The sequence below is a fragment of the Salvelinus alpinus genome, chromosome 9 (genome assembly GCF_045679555.1).
Source record: "Salvelinus alpinus chromosome 9, SLU_Salpinus.1, whole genome shotgun sequence".
Lineage (NCBI taxonomy): Eukaryota > Metazoa > Chordata > Actinopteri > Salmoniformes > Salmonidae > Salvelinus > Salvelinus alpinus.
The window spans coordinates 31,268,333-31,283,684 of NC_092094.1; the positions used below are offsets into that span (position 1 = coordinate 31,268,333).

General features: G+C 46.9%; 1 protein-coding gene across 1 annotated transcript; it reads right to left on the reverse strand.

Moving 5' to 3' along the window:
- Positions 1–281: 281 nt before the first annotated feature.
- LOC139584643 (proline-rich transmembrane protein 4-like) lies at positions 282–14,833 on the reverse strand. The gene is made up of 3 exons (XM_071416725.1): positions 14,516–14,833; positions 11,841–12,863; positions 282–5,253 (listed from the first exon to the last, which is right to left on the reverse strand). The coding sequence occupies exons 2-3, from the start codon at positions 12,805–12,807 to the stop codon at positions 3,089–3,091; spliced, it is 3,132 nt and encodes a 1,043-aa protein (XP_071272826.1). The 5' UTR covers positions 12,808–12,863; positions 14,516–14,833; the 3' UTR covers positions 282–3,088.
- Positions 14,834–15,352: the final 519 nt, after the last annotated feature.

The window sequence follows — 15,352 nt, forward strand, 5'->3', positions numbered from 1 at the left end:
CTCAATCTCTGGCTTTTAATTCACTCAAGCTGTACCATGCTGTTGCATAAACCAGAATAAAGAAGTTGACAAATCTACTGATCTCCTTATTTGGTGTATGTATGTTGTGTAAGCCTATCATGATCAATGAGCTGATTGACATTACATGACATCATTACATCAGTTGCTGCCCATAACGTCATCACTAACATTGTGACAGCGTCTTTTTTCCACACCAACAGAGGACAATTTGGTCTTTGTTATGCTTGCTCCCTCGCTCGATCCTTTTCTCCCTTTCTCCCTTTTTCACTTTCTTCTTATTTCACCCCTTTCTCCTCACTCCATTTGTACTTCTTATTCCAAGCCTAAGCTGTTTAATAGCAACATAAACCACACTCAAGGCTTACACTACAGATTTACATCTGTGGTAGCTAGATGAACAGACATTGAATTCATTACTATTTCTATTTTTAACTATTGCTGCTGACTACTGAAAAAAACTCCAAACTATGTTGAATGTTCAACACCTACAGTACCAGTAAAAAGTTTGTACACACCTACTCAATCAAGGGTTTTTCTTTCATTGTAGAATAATAGTGAAGACATCAAAACTATGAAATAACTATGAAATAACCAAAAATGTGTTAGCCACCCTTTTCCCCGATGACAGCTTTGCACACTCTTGGCATTCACTCACCAAGCTTCATGGGGTAGTAACCTGGAATGCATTTCAATTAACAGGTGTTCCTTGTTAAAAGTACATTTGTGGAATGTCTTTCCTTCTTAATGCGTTTGAGCCAATCAGTTGTGTTATGACAAGCTAGGGGTGGTATACAGAAGATAGCCCTATTTGGTAAAAGACCAAGTCCATATGATGGCAAGAACAGCTCAAATTATCAAAGAGAAACGACAGTCCATCATTACTTTAAGACATGAAGGTCAGTCAATCTGGTAAATTTCAAGAACTTTGAAAGTTTCTTCAAGTGCAGTCGCAAAAATCATCAAGCGCTATGACGAAACTGTCTCTCATGAGGACCGCCACAGGAAAGGAAGACCCAGAGTTACCTCTGCTGCGGAGGATAAGTTCGTTAGGTACCATCCTCAGAAATTCAGCCCAAATAAATGCTTCACAGAGGTCAAGTAACAGACACATCTCAACATCAACTGTTAAGAGGAGACTGTGTGAATCAGGCCTTCATGGTCAAATTGCTGCAAAGAAACCACTACTAAAGGACACCAATAAGAAGAAGAGACTTGTTTGGGCGAAGAAACACGAGCAATGGACATTTGACCAGTGGAAATCTGTCCTTTGGTCTGTTGAGTCCAAATTTGAGATTTTTGGTTCCAACCGCCTGTCTTTGTTAGACACAGAGTAGGTGAATGGATGATCTCCGCATGTGTGGTTCTCACCACAAAGCATGGAGGAGGAGATGTGATGGTCTGGGGGCGCTTTACTGGTGACACTGTCTGTGATTTATTTATAATTCATGGCACACTTAACCAGCATGGGTACCACAGCATTCTGCAGCGATACGCCATCCCATCTGGTTTGCACTTAGTCAACTATCATTTGTTTTCCCAACAGGACAATGACCCAACACACCTCCAGGCTGGGTAAGGGCTATTTGACCAAGACGGAGAGTGATGGAGTACTGCATTAGATGACCTGGCCTCCAAAATCACCCAACCTCAATCAGAGTGAGTTGGTTTGGGATGAGTTGGACGGCAGAGTGAAGGAAAAGCAGCTAACAAGTGCTCAGCATATGTGGGAACTCCTTCACGACTGTTGTAAAGAATATTCCAGGTGAAACTGGTTGGGATAATGCCAAGAGTGTGCAAAGCTGTCATCAAGATAAAGGGTGGCTACTTTGAAGAATCTAAAATATATTTTAATTTGTTTAATACATTTTTGGTTAATACATGATTCCATATGTGTTAATTCATAGTTTTGATGTCGTCAAAATAAAGAAAAACTCTTGAATGAGTAGGTGTGTCCAAACTTTTGACAGGTACTGTAAGTTCAACTGAAACAACTCCATGTGATATGGCCTGTAGCTCATGACAATGTATAGAGTTGAAGAATCCCTAAAGGTCTACAGTATTATCTATAGTGTATCTGTTCTATGTTCATACACTACAATTAATGACTTATGTTTTCAAACATCATAAACTTACTGTTTTGTTTATCATACCTTGTCTATGATACATGCCATACAGTATAAATGTTTTCCATGTACATTGTATTTACAAATAAAACATTTTACACAGCCTTTAATGATGTATGTACAGTATGACACATATACTCTTTGTAGAAAAAAGGTTTGAAGTCAGTGTGAATATCAGAGGATGAGCTGGTTTTCAGTTAGATTAGTTCCTGTCTGAAAAACGTTAGATCTCTCAGATTGATTTGGTGTTGGTTCCATAGCTACATTTGGCACTTGGACACTCTAACACAACTCCTGGTTGATATTGCTGTTGTGACTTAAACAGATACGCTTGTGGTAGGGCACCAGTTATAAATGCTTTATAAGAACAAATGTTTTAATAAAAAAAACAGCTATAATGTACAGTATGACAGCATCTGCTACACTATGTTCACTCTCCCTCAGTAAGTGCCACTAAAGCATGAAGTGATCTTGCAAATTTCTATGGCTATCGTCAACACTACACTGACATTAGTGTTCTAATCTACTCTACATTGGTTGGTTCAGAAAGTTGTTTCATTTAGCACATATTGTAACTCTATAACTGTACACTTATAACTAATCAAACAGAACTGTATCTCTTTATTTACTTCTAATTAAGTCTAATTTATGTCTATTTTCTACATGTAGAATCCCAGAAAACTGTAACTAATAGTAATGCCTCCAAACATGTCTGATGTAGCAGTGAAAAAGCTAACTGAGCTCAATGTTAACCACTCAAACACAAACGTTAGCTTATCAGTTAAGTACTTAGATCTCTCTAGAGGTCAATATATAATCTCTGTGCATTTTACATCATATCCTTATGTCCTTACATAACAGATAAATATATTGGTTTAGCTCGGCAGACTAACAGTGTCTTGTGGCGCATAGATGACTCATGGTTCAAACCCAGTAGTATCTACCTACAGGTCAATAGTGTCACTGCACACGCTAAGAGCATCGATCTGTCGGCACACGTTGACGAACTCCGCTTGTACGGCCAGATCCCGTTCCAGCAACCTGCTTTCACTCAGGTCCTCTCTGCCCGCCAGCCGCCCCTCCCCCCGACTGTCCTGCGAGGCGGAGCTGAGGGTGCGGTAGCGTCTGTGGTGGGAGAGGTTGGGGAGCATCCTGGGCAGACTGCTCTGGGAGGGGAGCTGCCCTCTCGTGGAGTGGGGATGAGAATGCGCCCCTCCTGCCCCCGGGCTGGAGAACAGACCCTGGGAAGACCCACTCAGGGATTCCTGGCACATGCAGCTGGAGTTACTACCTCTCCACCAGCGCTCAGGGGGAGAGATGGGATCGCCGTGGCCTGGGAGGATGCACCCTGGCTGGGGAGGCCGTGTAGGAGACATATCCACATCTCTACAGGAAGAGGTCCGGTAGAGGGAGCTGTCGGCTGAGCTGTGTCCAGGTTGTGAGGCACTCTGGCTGAGGTGGGAGCCAGGGGAGTTCAGGGAGAGGCTGGAGGATGCGTGGAGTAGCCTGGGATGACTGAAGAGACTGTGGGGGAACAGGGTTTCACTGTACAGGGCCTGGTCTATGCTCCGGGACAGGTCAATTGGAGAGGGGGGGTGCAGGTACATTGTGGAGTCAGTGTCCAGAACTAGACTAGCCTGGGAAGAGCCCTGGGATGCAACCCCAGCTTGAGGCATCCATGGTGGGCTGGGAGGGTCAGGGAGGTGGGGGTGTCTTGAGGCTCTGGTCTGGCCAGGGTGGGTGTTAGGGTTAGGATGCAGGTTCAGTCCGTTTGAGGGGGGGTCCATTAGTGTATAAAGGGGGAACGCTTCGGACTGGCGCTTACTGATGACATCACACACCACCAGCTTCTCTTCCTGCCCCAGGGACCAGGGGTAGTGAGGGGGGAGGGCTGGGGAGGGGGGAATGGGGTGGCTAGGCCCCCCTGAGGGTGAGGCACAGGGCAGCTGCACCCAGGACCCCGGACGGGGGTTGCAGTTGGGTTTAGTCCAGGGGCAGGAGTAAGAGTTGGAGCAACAGAAGAGGAGGGGATGAGTGCCGATGATTGACAAGGACAGACACACCCCCACCTCACAGAGCCTGCAGCCCAGCTGGTAGCCCCACCAAGGCCAGGGCTGAAACCCCGCCCCAGCACTCACCCCTCCAAACCCCATTGCATGTAACATCCCATACAGCTGGAGCCCCCCACAGCTTAACAGGCACAGAGACCCTCCCACCCCAGCCCCTGCCGCCCTGCTCCACTCCCCAGCCTCAGCGAATGGGCAGCGGGACGGCCGCCCCACCAACACCGGGGAACCTGTTACCTCTCCCTCACCATCACTCAGCCGTTGGACATGCTTGGTGTCTTGTCGTACAAAGCAGTAGAAGAGGAGGAAGGAGCAGGGGAGGAGGAGGCAGAGGAGGATGAACACTCCCTGGGGGAGTAGGAGGAGGACAGGGAGGCTGGGGAAGACATGGAAGAGAGTTATGGAGCCCAGGGAGGCCCCAAAGTGCAACAGGGAGAGGGAGAACAAGAGACAGGGCCGGGGCAGAGCTGAGAGAGGGAGGGAGAGAGAGAGGGAGAAAGGGAGGGAGAGGTGCATGCGAGAGCGGAGGGAGAGGAGGAGGAAGGAGAGGGAGAAGGCAGAGGTGAGGCAGGGTAAGGGTAGCTCAGAAAGTAGGAGAGAGCCCAGAGCAGACAGGCGGTCCTGGTGACTATAAGCATCATACAGCAGAGTGAATGCTCTAGTGCCTCCAGTGGCCAGGAGGAACAGATGCAGCAGGGTGAAGTAGGGGCTTCCCGGGGGGCAGCGCAGGGGCAGGCCTAACAGGCAGAGTACAGATATCAGACCTAATGCAGCGAACACAGATCCCAGACCGTAGATGTGGACCTCCCAGGCAAAGCCCCAGGTGGCCAGAGCTGAGTTCCAATCAGAATACAGAGGCACGAAGAGAGGAGGGGTTAGAGACAGAATGGGGCGCTGGGATTTATTTGAGATGATGTCATCAGGGTAAACAGGGCTCCAGGATTGATTTGTGTTGCAGGGTGTGGCCTTGGTCTCCAGGCTGCAGTCGAGGATAGGTGTCTCATTGGTGGCTGACTTAGGCCACACCTCCTCTGGAGACACACCTGTAAAACAGAAACAAAGATGGTTGAAACTGATGCCCAAATCAACTCCTTGCCCCTATCCCCAGATCTGAGGGCTTTCATAGGGTGAAACATCAGCGAGTGTGGTGTAATCTATTGCAAAAGTACATGCTTGTAACTGGGAATCTCTAACTGGGTCAGAGAGAGAGAGAGAGCCAGGGTAGAGAGAGCAAAGGAGGGAAAGAGAGACTGTGTGGGCAGATTAGGTAGTGTTGACCCCATTGCTTTTCTCATTTGTGAACTATTTATAGATCGCAGAAACTGGCACACTCACTAACATTACATAATTTATTACATACTATTGTAGGTGCACATACCCTTTCCATATGTCTGTCCCCTATGATTACATACCATCTGAATGATGTAGACGCTTCTATTCCCTATGTGCCTGCCTACTGCCTCTTCATAGAGAAATACAGTAAATACAGTACAGGAATAGGAGCTCTGTGACAAGACCTCTGGTCCCTCCTCTTCACATGCATGTGTGTGTGTGTAACCGATGTGAAATGGCTAGCTAGTTAGCGGTGGTGCGCGCTAACAGCGTTTCAATCGGTGACGTCACTCGCTCTGAGACCTTGAAGTAGTTGTTCACTTTGCTCTGCAAGGGCCGCGGCTTTTGTGGGGCGATGGGTCCCTCCTCTTAACGATGCTTCGAGGGTGACTGTTGTCTGTGTGCAGAGGGTCCCTGGTTCGAGCCCAGAGAGGGACGGAAGGTGAAACTATTACATTGATGCTGTTCACCCGGATCACTGGTTGCTGCGGAAAAGGAGGAGGTCAAAAGGGAGGTGAGTGTAACCGATGTGAAATGGCTAGCTAGTTAGCAGTGGTGCGCGCTAATAGCGTTTCAATCGGTGACGTCACTCGCTCTGAGACCTTGAAGAAGTTGTTCCCCTTGCTCTGCAAGGGCCACGGCTTTTGTGGCATGAAGGGTAACGATGCTTCGAGCGTGGCTGTTGTCTATGTGTGCAGAGTGTGTCTGGTTCGAGCCCAGGTAGGGGCGAGGAGAGGGACGGAAGCTAAACTGTTACATGTGCGTGTGTTTGTTTTATCTTTATTTTATTAACAGGGAAGTCATGTTGAGATTTAGGTCTCATTTCCAAATGTGCCCTGTACAATACAACACAAATATACACCCTATACCCAACATACAGTTGAAGTCGTAAGTTTACATACACTTAAATACACTCATCAAAACTTGTTTTTTAACCACTCGACAAATTTCTTGTTAACAAACTATAGTTTTGGTTAGGTCGGTTAGGACATCTACTTTGTGCATGACACAAGTCATTTTTCCAACAATTGCTTACAGATTATTTCACTTATAATTCACTGTATCACAATTCCAGTGAGATAGAAGTTTACATACACAAAGTTGACTGTGCCTTTAAACAGCTTGGAAACTTCCAGAAAATTATGTCATGACTTTCGAAGCTTCTGATAGGCTAATTAACAAAGTTTGAGTCAATTGGAGGTATACCTGTGGATGTATTTCAAAGCCTACCTTCAAACTCAGTGCCTCTTTGCTTGACATCATGGGAAAATCAAAAGAAATAAAGCAAGACCTCAAAAAAAATGTAGACCTCCACATTGACCTCCACAAGTCTGGTTCATCCTTGGGAGCAATTTCCAAACGCCTGAAGGTACCACGTTCATCTGTACAAACAATAGTACGCAAGTATAAACACCAGGGGACCACGCAGCCGTCATACCGCTCAGGAAGGAGACGCGTTCTATCTCCTAGAGATAAACGTACTTTGGCGCGAAAAGTGCGAATCAATCCCAAAACAACAGCAAAGGACCTTGTGAAGATGCTGGAGGAAACAGGTACAAAGTATCTATATCCACAGTAAAACGAGTCTTATATCGACATAACCTGAAAGGCCGCTCAGCAAGGAAGAAACCACTGCTCCAAAACCACCATAAAAAAAGCCAGAATACGGGTTGCAACTGCACATTAGGACAAAGATTGTACTTTCTGGAGAAATGTCCTCTGGTCTGATGAAACAAAAATAGAACTGTTTGGGCATAATGACCATCGTTATGTTTGGAGGAAAAAGGGGGAGGCTTGCAAGCCGACGATCACCATCCCAACCGTGAAGCACGGGGATGGCAGCATCATGTTGTGGGGGTGCTTTGCTGCAGGAGGGACTGGTGCACTTCACAAAATAGATGGCATCACGAGGAAGGAAAATTATGTGAATATATTGAAGCAACATCTCAAGACATCAGTCAGGAAGTTAAAGCTTGGTCGCAAATGGGTCTTCCAAATGGACAATGACCCCAAATCATACTTCCAAAGTTGTGGCAAAATGGCTTAAGGACAACAAAGTCAAGGTATTGGAGTGGCCATCACAAAGCCCTGACCTCAATCCTATAGAACATTTGTGGGCAGAACTGAAAAAGCACGTGCGAGTAAGGAGGCCGACAAACCAGACTCAGTTTCACCAGCTCTGTCAGGAGGAATGGGCCAAAATTCCCCTAACTTATTGTGGGAAGCTTGTGGAAGGCTACCCAAAATGTTTGACCCAAGTTAAACAATTTAAAGGCAATGCTACCAAATGCTAGTTGAGTGTATGTAAACTTCTGACCCAATGGGAATGTGATGAAATAAATAAAAGCTGAAATAAATCTTTCTCTCTACTATTATTCTGACATTTTACATTCTTAAAATAAAGTGGTGATCCTAAATGACCTAAAACAGGGAATTTTTACTAGGATTAAATGTCAGGAATTGTGAAAAACTGAGTTTAAATGTATTTGGCTAAGTGTATGTAAACTTCCGACTTCAACTGTATATACATACGCACACACACACACACACACATATATATATATACACATACTACTGTTCAAAAGTTTGTGGTCACTTAGAAATGTCCTTGTTTTTGAAAGAAAAGCACATTATTTGTACATTAAATTAAAACAACATCAAATTGATCAGAAATACAGTGTAGACATTGTTAATGTTGTATATGACTATTGTAGCTGGAAACAGCAGTTTTTTAATGGAATATCTACATAGGCGTACAGACCATTATCAGCAACCATCACTCCTGTGTTCCAAAGGCACGTTGTGTTAGCTAATCCAAGTGTCACGCCCTGACCATAGTTTGCTTTGTATGTTTTATGTTTTGTTTGGTCAGGGTGTGATCTGAGTGGGCATTCTATGTTGTATGTCTGGTTTGTCTATTTCTATGTGTTTGGCCTGATATGGTTCTCAATCAGAGACAGGTGTTTTGCGTTGTCTCTGATTGGGAACCATATTTAGGTAGCCTGTTTTGTATTGTGGGTTGTGGGTTATTGTCTATATGTAAGTTGCCTGTGTCTGCACTTGTCATTTATAGCTTCACGTTCGTTTTCTTGTTTTGTATTAGTCTGTTTAGTGTTTCTCTTCGTTTATTAAATAGAAGTATGTATTCGTATCACACTGCGCCTTGGTCCTCCTCTCTTCCACATTACGACGATCGTGACAGAATAACCCACCATCAATGGACCAAGCAGCGTGAAACGGAGGAACAGCGCTTTGTGGAGAAATGGACTTGGGAGGAGATTCTGGACGTTAAGGGACCCTGGGCACAGGCTGGTGAATATCGCCGCCCAAAAGCAGAGCTGGAGGCAGCAAAAGCGGAGAGGCGGTGGTATGAGGAGGCTGCACGTAAGCGCGGCTGGAAGCCAGAGAGGCAGCCCCAAACATTTCTTGGGGGGGGGCACACGGGGAAGTGTGGCTAAGCCAGATAGGAGACCTGAGCCAACTCCCCGTGCTTACCGTGGAGAGAGAGCGACCGGGCAGGCACAGTGTTATGCAGAGATGCGCACGGTGTCCCCGGTGCGCAGGCATAGTCCGGTGCGGTACATAACAGCACCTCGTATCGGCTGGGCTAGATTGGGCATCGAGCCAGGGGCCATGAAACCGGCTCTACGCATCTGGTCACCAGTGCGTCTCCTTGGGCCGAGGTACATGGCACCAGCCCTACGCATGGTGACCCCGGTTCGCCAGCACAGCCCAGTGCGGGCTATTCCACCTCGCCGCACTGGCCTGGCTACGGGGAGCATTCAGCCAGGTAGGGTTGGGCAGGCTCGGTGCTCGAGACCTGTAGTGCGCCTCCACGGTCCGGTTTATCCGGTGCCTTCTCCACGCACCAGTCCGCCTGTGACAGCCCCTCGCACCAGCCCAGTACCACCAGTGCCTACACCACGCACCAGGCTTCCTGTGGGTCTCCAGAGCCCTGTGCGCCCTGTTTCTCCTCCCCGCACTCGCCCGGAGGTGCGTGTCCCCAGCCCAGTACCACCAGTGCCAGCACCACGCACCAGGCTTATAGTGCGCCTCGGGAATCCAGTATGCCCTGTTCCTTCTCCCCGCACTCGCCTTGAGGTGCGTGTCCCCAGCCCGGTACCACCAGTTCCGGCACCACGCGCCAGGCCTACAGTGCGCCTCGGCACGCCTGAGCTGCCCGTCTGTCCAGCGCCGCCTGAGCTGCCCGTCTGTCCTGAGCCATTAGAGCCATCCGTCAGTCAGGAGCCGCCAGAGCCGCCCGCCAGTCAGGAGCCGCCAGAGCCGCCCGCCAGTCAGGAGCCGCCAGAGCCGCCCGCCAGTCAGGAGCCGCCAGAGCCGCCTGCCAGTCAGGAGCCGCCAGAGCCGCCCGCCAGTCCGGAGCTGCCCGTCAGTCCGGAGCTGCCCCTCAGTCCTGAGTTGCCCCTCAGTCCTGAGCTGCCCCTCAGTCCGGAGCTGCCCGTCAGTCCGGAGCTGCCCCTCAGTCCTGAGCTGCCCCTCAGTCCTGAGCTGCCCCTCAGTCCGGAGCTGTCCCTCAGTCCGGAGCTGCCCCTCCGTCCAGTGGCGCCCTCTAGGATGGTCTTCAGTTCGGGACCCGCTGCAAGGGTCCCCGCTCCAGAGGCGCCACCAAAGCGGGTTATGACTATGGTGGAGTGGGGTCCACGTCCCGCGCCGGAGCCGCCACCGCGGACAGATGCCCACCCAGACCCTCCCCTATAGGTTTAGGTTTGCGGCCGGAGTCCGCACCTTGAGGGGGGGGGGGGGGGGGGGGTACTGTCACGCCCTGACCATAGTTTGCTTTGTATGTTTTATGCTTTGTTTGGTCAGAGTGTGATCTGAGTGGGCATTCTATGTTTATTGTCTGGTTTGTCTATTTCTATGTGTTTGGCCTGATATGGTTCTCAATCAGAGACAGGTGTTTTGCGTTGTATCTGATTGGGAACCATATTTAGGTAGCCTGTTTTGTATTGTGGGTTATTGTCTATATGTAAGTTGCCTGTGTCTGCACTTGTCATTTATAGCTTCACGTTCGTTTTGTATTAGTCTGTTTAGTGTTTCTCTTCGTTTATTAAATAGAAGTATGTATTCGTATCACGCTGCGCCTTGGTCCTCCTCTCTTCCACATTACGACGATCGTGACACCAAGTTTATCATTTTAAAAGGCTAATTGATCATTAGAAAACCCTTTTGCATTATGATAGCACAGCTAAAAACTGCTGTTCTGATTAAAGAAGCAATAAAACTGTCCTTCTTTAGACTAGTTGAGTATCTGATCTCATACAACGCTGTGTACTACTCCCTTCTCAGAACAGCGCAAACTGGCTCTAACCAGAATAGAAAGAGGAGTGGGAGGCCCGGTGCACAACTGAGCAAGAGGACAAGTACATTAGAGTGTCTAGTTTGAGAAACAGACACCTCACAAGTCCTCAATTGGCAGCTTCAATAAATAGTACTCGCAAAACACCAGCCTCAACGTCAACAGTGAAGAGGCAACTCCGGGATGTCCCACAACCACCAGTCCAGCTATGTTTTGCCATTCATCTCATTTACTGTTATTCACATGGAATTCATTCACAGTCTCCCTCAGTTTAGCTGTTTAAGAAGACAGGACAGCAGGGGAGGGAGATAGTGTGTCTGTGACAGAGGAGAGAGAGGGAGTGGTAGAGATGAATGGGAGATGAAGGGGGGATTGAAAGAGGGGAGAAGAGAACGGGGATTGAAGGAGTGGGAGATGAGGAGGCGTTGAGTAAACTGCCCTGTGAATATAAAACAACCGTGTTTGCTGGCAGAATACATACCACACACACACACACACACACACACACACACACACACACACACACACACACACACACACACACACACACACACACACACACACACACACACACACACACACACACACACACACACACACACACACACACACACACACACACACACACACACACACACACTGTGGCACAGAGAAGACACAGAGCAGGCAAGTCCCATCGCTTTCCAACACACACTTCAACAGAAAACATACTACCACTACCATGTACTGCTACAGAGGTATGTACACATTTCCTGACGTCAGAGGTAGCATGTCATGAAGAGAAAATATATAAGGGGATACTCGTCACACTTCCACAGTAAATCAGTTAATTCACCACCAGTGTTGTACAAAATAGAAAAATAGGACAATTATTTCTGATCAATATCCTATTCTTTCTTACTAACATCCTGAGGGTATTGTAAAAGCGGACATATAACTATTAGACGGGAATGGGGGTTGGATTTGAGAAGTTCGTCTTACCTGTGTCTGTTCCTGTATCTGTGAGGTTTTCTGTGTAGTCCTCCAATTCTGAGAAGTCTCCAGTCTCCATCACGATATCTCCTTCCATCATGTCTCTTTGTGGGGTGGCTGGTTGGTCCAGAGATAGCAACCCTTTGTCTGTGGCCAAGGCTATGGGTTGGTCTTGGTTCGGGTCAGTAGTGGAGCCTAGCTGTGCTGTCACTGGGGTTGGTAAAGTAGGCCTAGTGAGTGGATTAAAGCCTGGGGTCTCTGTATAGTCAGAGCGAAAGAGGATGGGTGTTGGTCTACCAATACTATCTCCATTCTGTGGGAGTGACAGATATATCAGAGGAGTCTGTCCATCCTGTGAAGTTATTAATGGGGATCCAGCCTTCTCCCTGGTGTTGCTCTCTTTCAGCTTGTTTTCAGGATCTCCATCCTGGATCCAGTCTGGTAGTCCATTCCTAAATAAGGTCCCAATTGGAGGTTTGATTTCCATCCATGCAGTGACACTGTCTGCCTCTGTGAATCTGAATGTCTCCGGCCCTGTTTGTCTGGGGACAGTTTTAGGTGACTGCTCAGGGCTTTCCAGCAAATCATGGTATTCACCGATAGTTCCTTGAAACTCGTCTGTGTAGTCCTGTTTCTCAGTTTCCTCAGGTTCCAGTATGGAGCCCCTCAGCCCTGGAAACCAACCCAGAGAGTCGGCCATTCTGGCTCCAGCGTTGAGGCCTACCAGAGCCCAGGAGGCCCCTAAAGGGCTGTGTGAAACCTGTACATCTGTCTGTGTGTCTGTGTGTGGGTGAGGTGGTGCCTCTGTGGCCAGGGGGAAGGCATGCAGATGGAGGAGAGGAGTGAGGGAGAGGAAAAGGAGGAGCAGGAAGAGGAGGAGAGAGATACACATCACAACAGCCATAATGGAGACCCTATAGTATAATCTTCTCTGTGTAGTCACATGATGCAGGTAAACATCGCTGTCCAATCGCATGATTCCCAGCGAACTCCTCTTTCACCTCGACCCCACACACCTTATTATCAGCTCACCTGCAGAACACAGACAACACACACCTCAAAGTCAGCATACAAAAAACTGGAGTCATATCCCTCTCCTCCTCCACTAGAAAAAAACATACCCTTCAATGTATGCACGCATACCCCGTTAGATTATTCCATGCCTCTCTCTGCCAATGCTCTCAGGAAGTAGCACAGCAGTCACCATATATATTCCTACATACCCAGCTAGCACATTTGGTTCCTTGGAAATTGTGGGAACCTACGTCTTTGGTTTCCCACTGGTTCTGGGAACGAAGTCATACGTTTCCTGACCGGTAAAGCTGAAAGTTTTTTAAACATGTTCTGGGAACGTTAATTTTTAGGTTGCCGGGAGGTTCTGAGAACATTTTACTATGGATTCCTGAATGTTTTCCTGGGAGGTTTTGTTAATGTTCTGAGAACAGAAATTAGAGGTTATTTTGAGTTTTTTTTGTATAACTTCCATAAAACATTCATGGAATTTTTCAATAGCACTGCTAGCTTAGGTTAACGTTTTGAACTCCAGGTACAGATCGGACACATGGAAATGAATTTGCTTAGGCATTAATAATTTGTGGCACAGCATCAGTGAGATTTGAACCTATGATCTTCTGTTCTCTATCCATGGAAATAGTCCACTGCACCACCAGGATGGAGCTAGTATTTTTTTTAACTCATACTAAGCTGTTCATTTTGGTCTATTCAAACAGACCCCATTTCAAAGGAAACAAGCACTCATTAAAATCAGGTGTGGACAATTAGTGGGCTCGACCAACACACCTGAACACACTTAACAAGATATAGGATAGAGAGAGTTTTGTTGATGCAGAGGACGGAATGTATAGGATTTTCAATATAATAATTAAAAAGTTATTTGAACATTACTAATGTTTTCGTGTCGTTTTTATGGAACGTTTTCTTAATATTCTGAGAACATGACATTAAATAGAACCACAAGAAAACCTGAAGAACATTGTTTCTCAACGTTGTTACATTTTTTGGGGAACATTACTTAAAATAGAACCATGAGGAAATCTGTTGGAAACGTTTTGCTGAAGTATTGAAATTCCAACAGGAGAACATTGTTTCTTCACATTTTCTGAACTAATTGAGAAAATTCTCAATGTCAAACCAGTAGGCGAACAATCCTAGAACATGACAAAAAAATATATTAAATGTAACCATGTTTGAAATGTTCTGTTAAAGTAACGAAATACCAAGAAAATCATGTTATTTTGTCACGTTCCTTAAATGTCCTGAGAAATGTTCCAAAGCCAAGCAACTATCCTGCACCATTCCCAGAACATTGTGGGAAGGTTGTATGAAAAATAACCATAGGTCAACCCCGCCTTCACCAAGTGCTAAGAAATATATGCTGTGTGCTAGCTGGGCACACAGCAACACCAACAATTTCGATCTCTTCCTCTCGATCATTGTCTCTCTTCCTTAACCCTTCACAACTCCCCAAACCCTACCTCAATCTATATCTTCTGGATACACACACACACACACACACACACACACACACACACACACACACACACACACACACACACACACACACACACACACACACACACACACACACACACACACACACACACACACACACACACACACACACACACACACACACACACACACACACAGCCTGTAGTACTCACTGTGCTGCGTCCCTCTGCTCTCCATCAGACAGACAGGAGAGGGAGAGGACAGGTCCCAGCTCAGCCAGACAACATCCCCCTCTGTCCCACACCACGCTCCTGCTGCTTCCGTTGCTGCTGTAAAGATCCCTCCGTCTGTCTGTGTGTGTGTGTTAGACTGAGTTACAGGTTCACTCTTCTCACTCCTCTTCTCAGTATCACTCACACACTCAGTATGCTCCTTCTATCCCGCCCTCCCTCGTTCAAGGGGGTGTGTGTGTCTCTCTCTCTATGATGTGTGTCAGGAATGCATGGTTCCCGTGGATACACCTCACTGGGCAAATAATTCATCAGTGCGGTCTGGTCGTATTATGGGATGGGAGCCAGTGGGGGACAAAAAGGGTTGGCGCACACACACACACTGCAGATAAATATGCCTGTAAGAACGAATCGTTAACAGGAGGGTGGTATTGTGCATAGAATTAACTATCAGATCAATATAGTGTAATGGATGTAATTTGCAGCTGGAGTTGAAACCAACCCTTTCTGTCATGATTAACATAAAAGCAATAGTCAGTGTGAGAGTGAATCCAGTACATCACAAATTATAGAACAAACATCACAAGGAATTTGGAACTTCTTTGTGAGCTAAGAATGCACAACTTGTGATTTTGCATTGTAATGGTGTTAGTTTGGCATCTTCCTTCTGTTATCACACCATCTCTCTCTCTCATGTCTTATATACATACCCACTTCTTGCTCTGTCTTTAACTATCATTATCTCTCTCCTACTCAACATGTTGATGTCATCAGACTCTGATAGATATAGTACTTTATCTCCCTGCGGGGTAAAGTCCA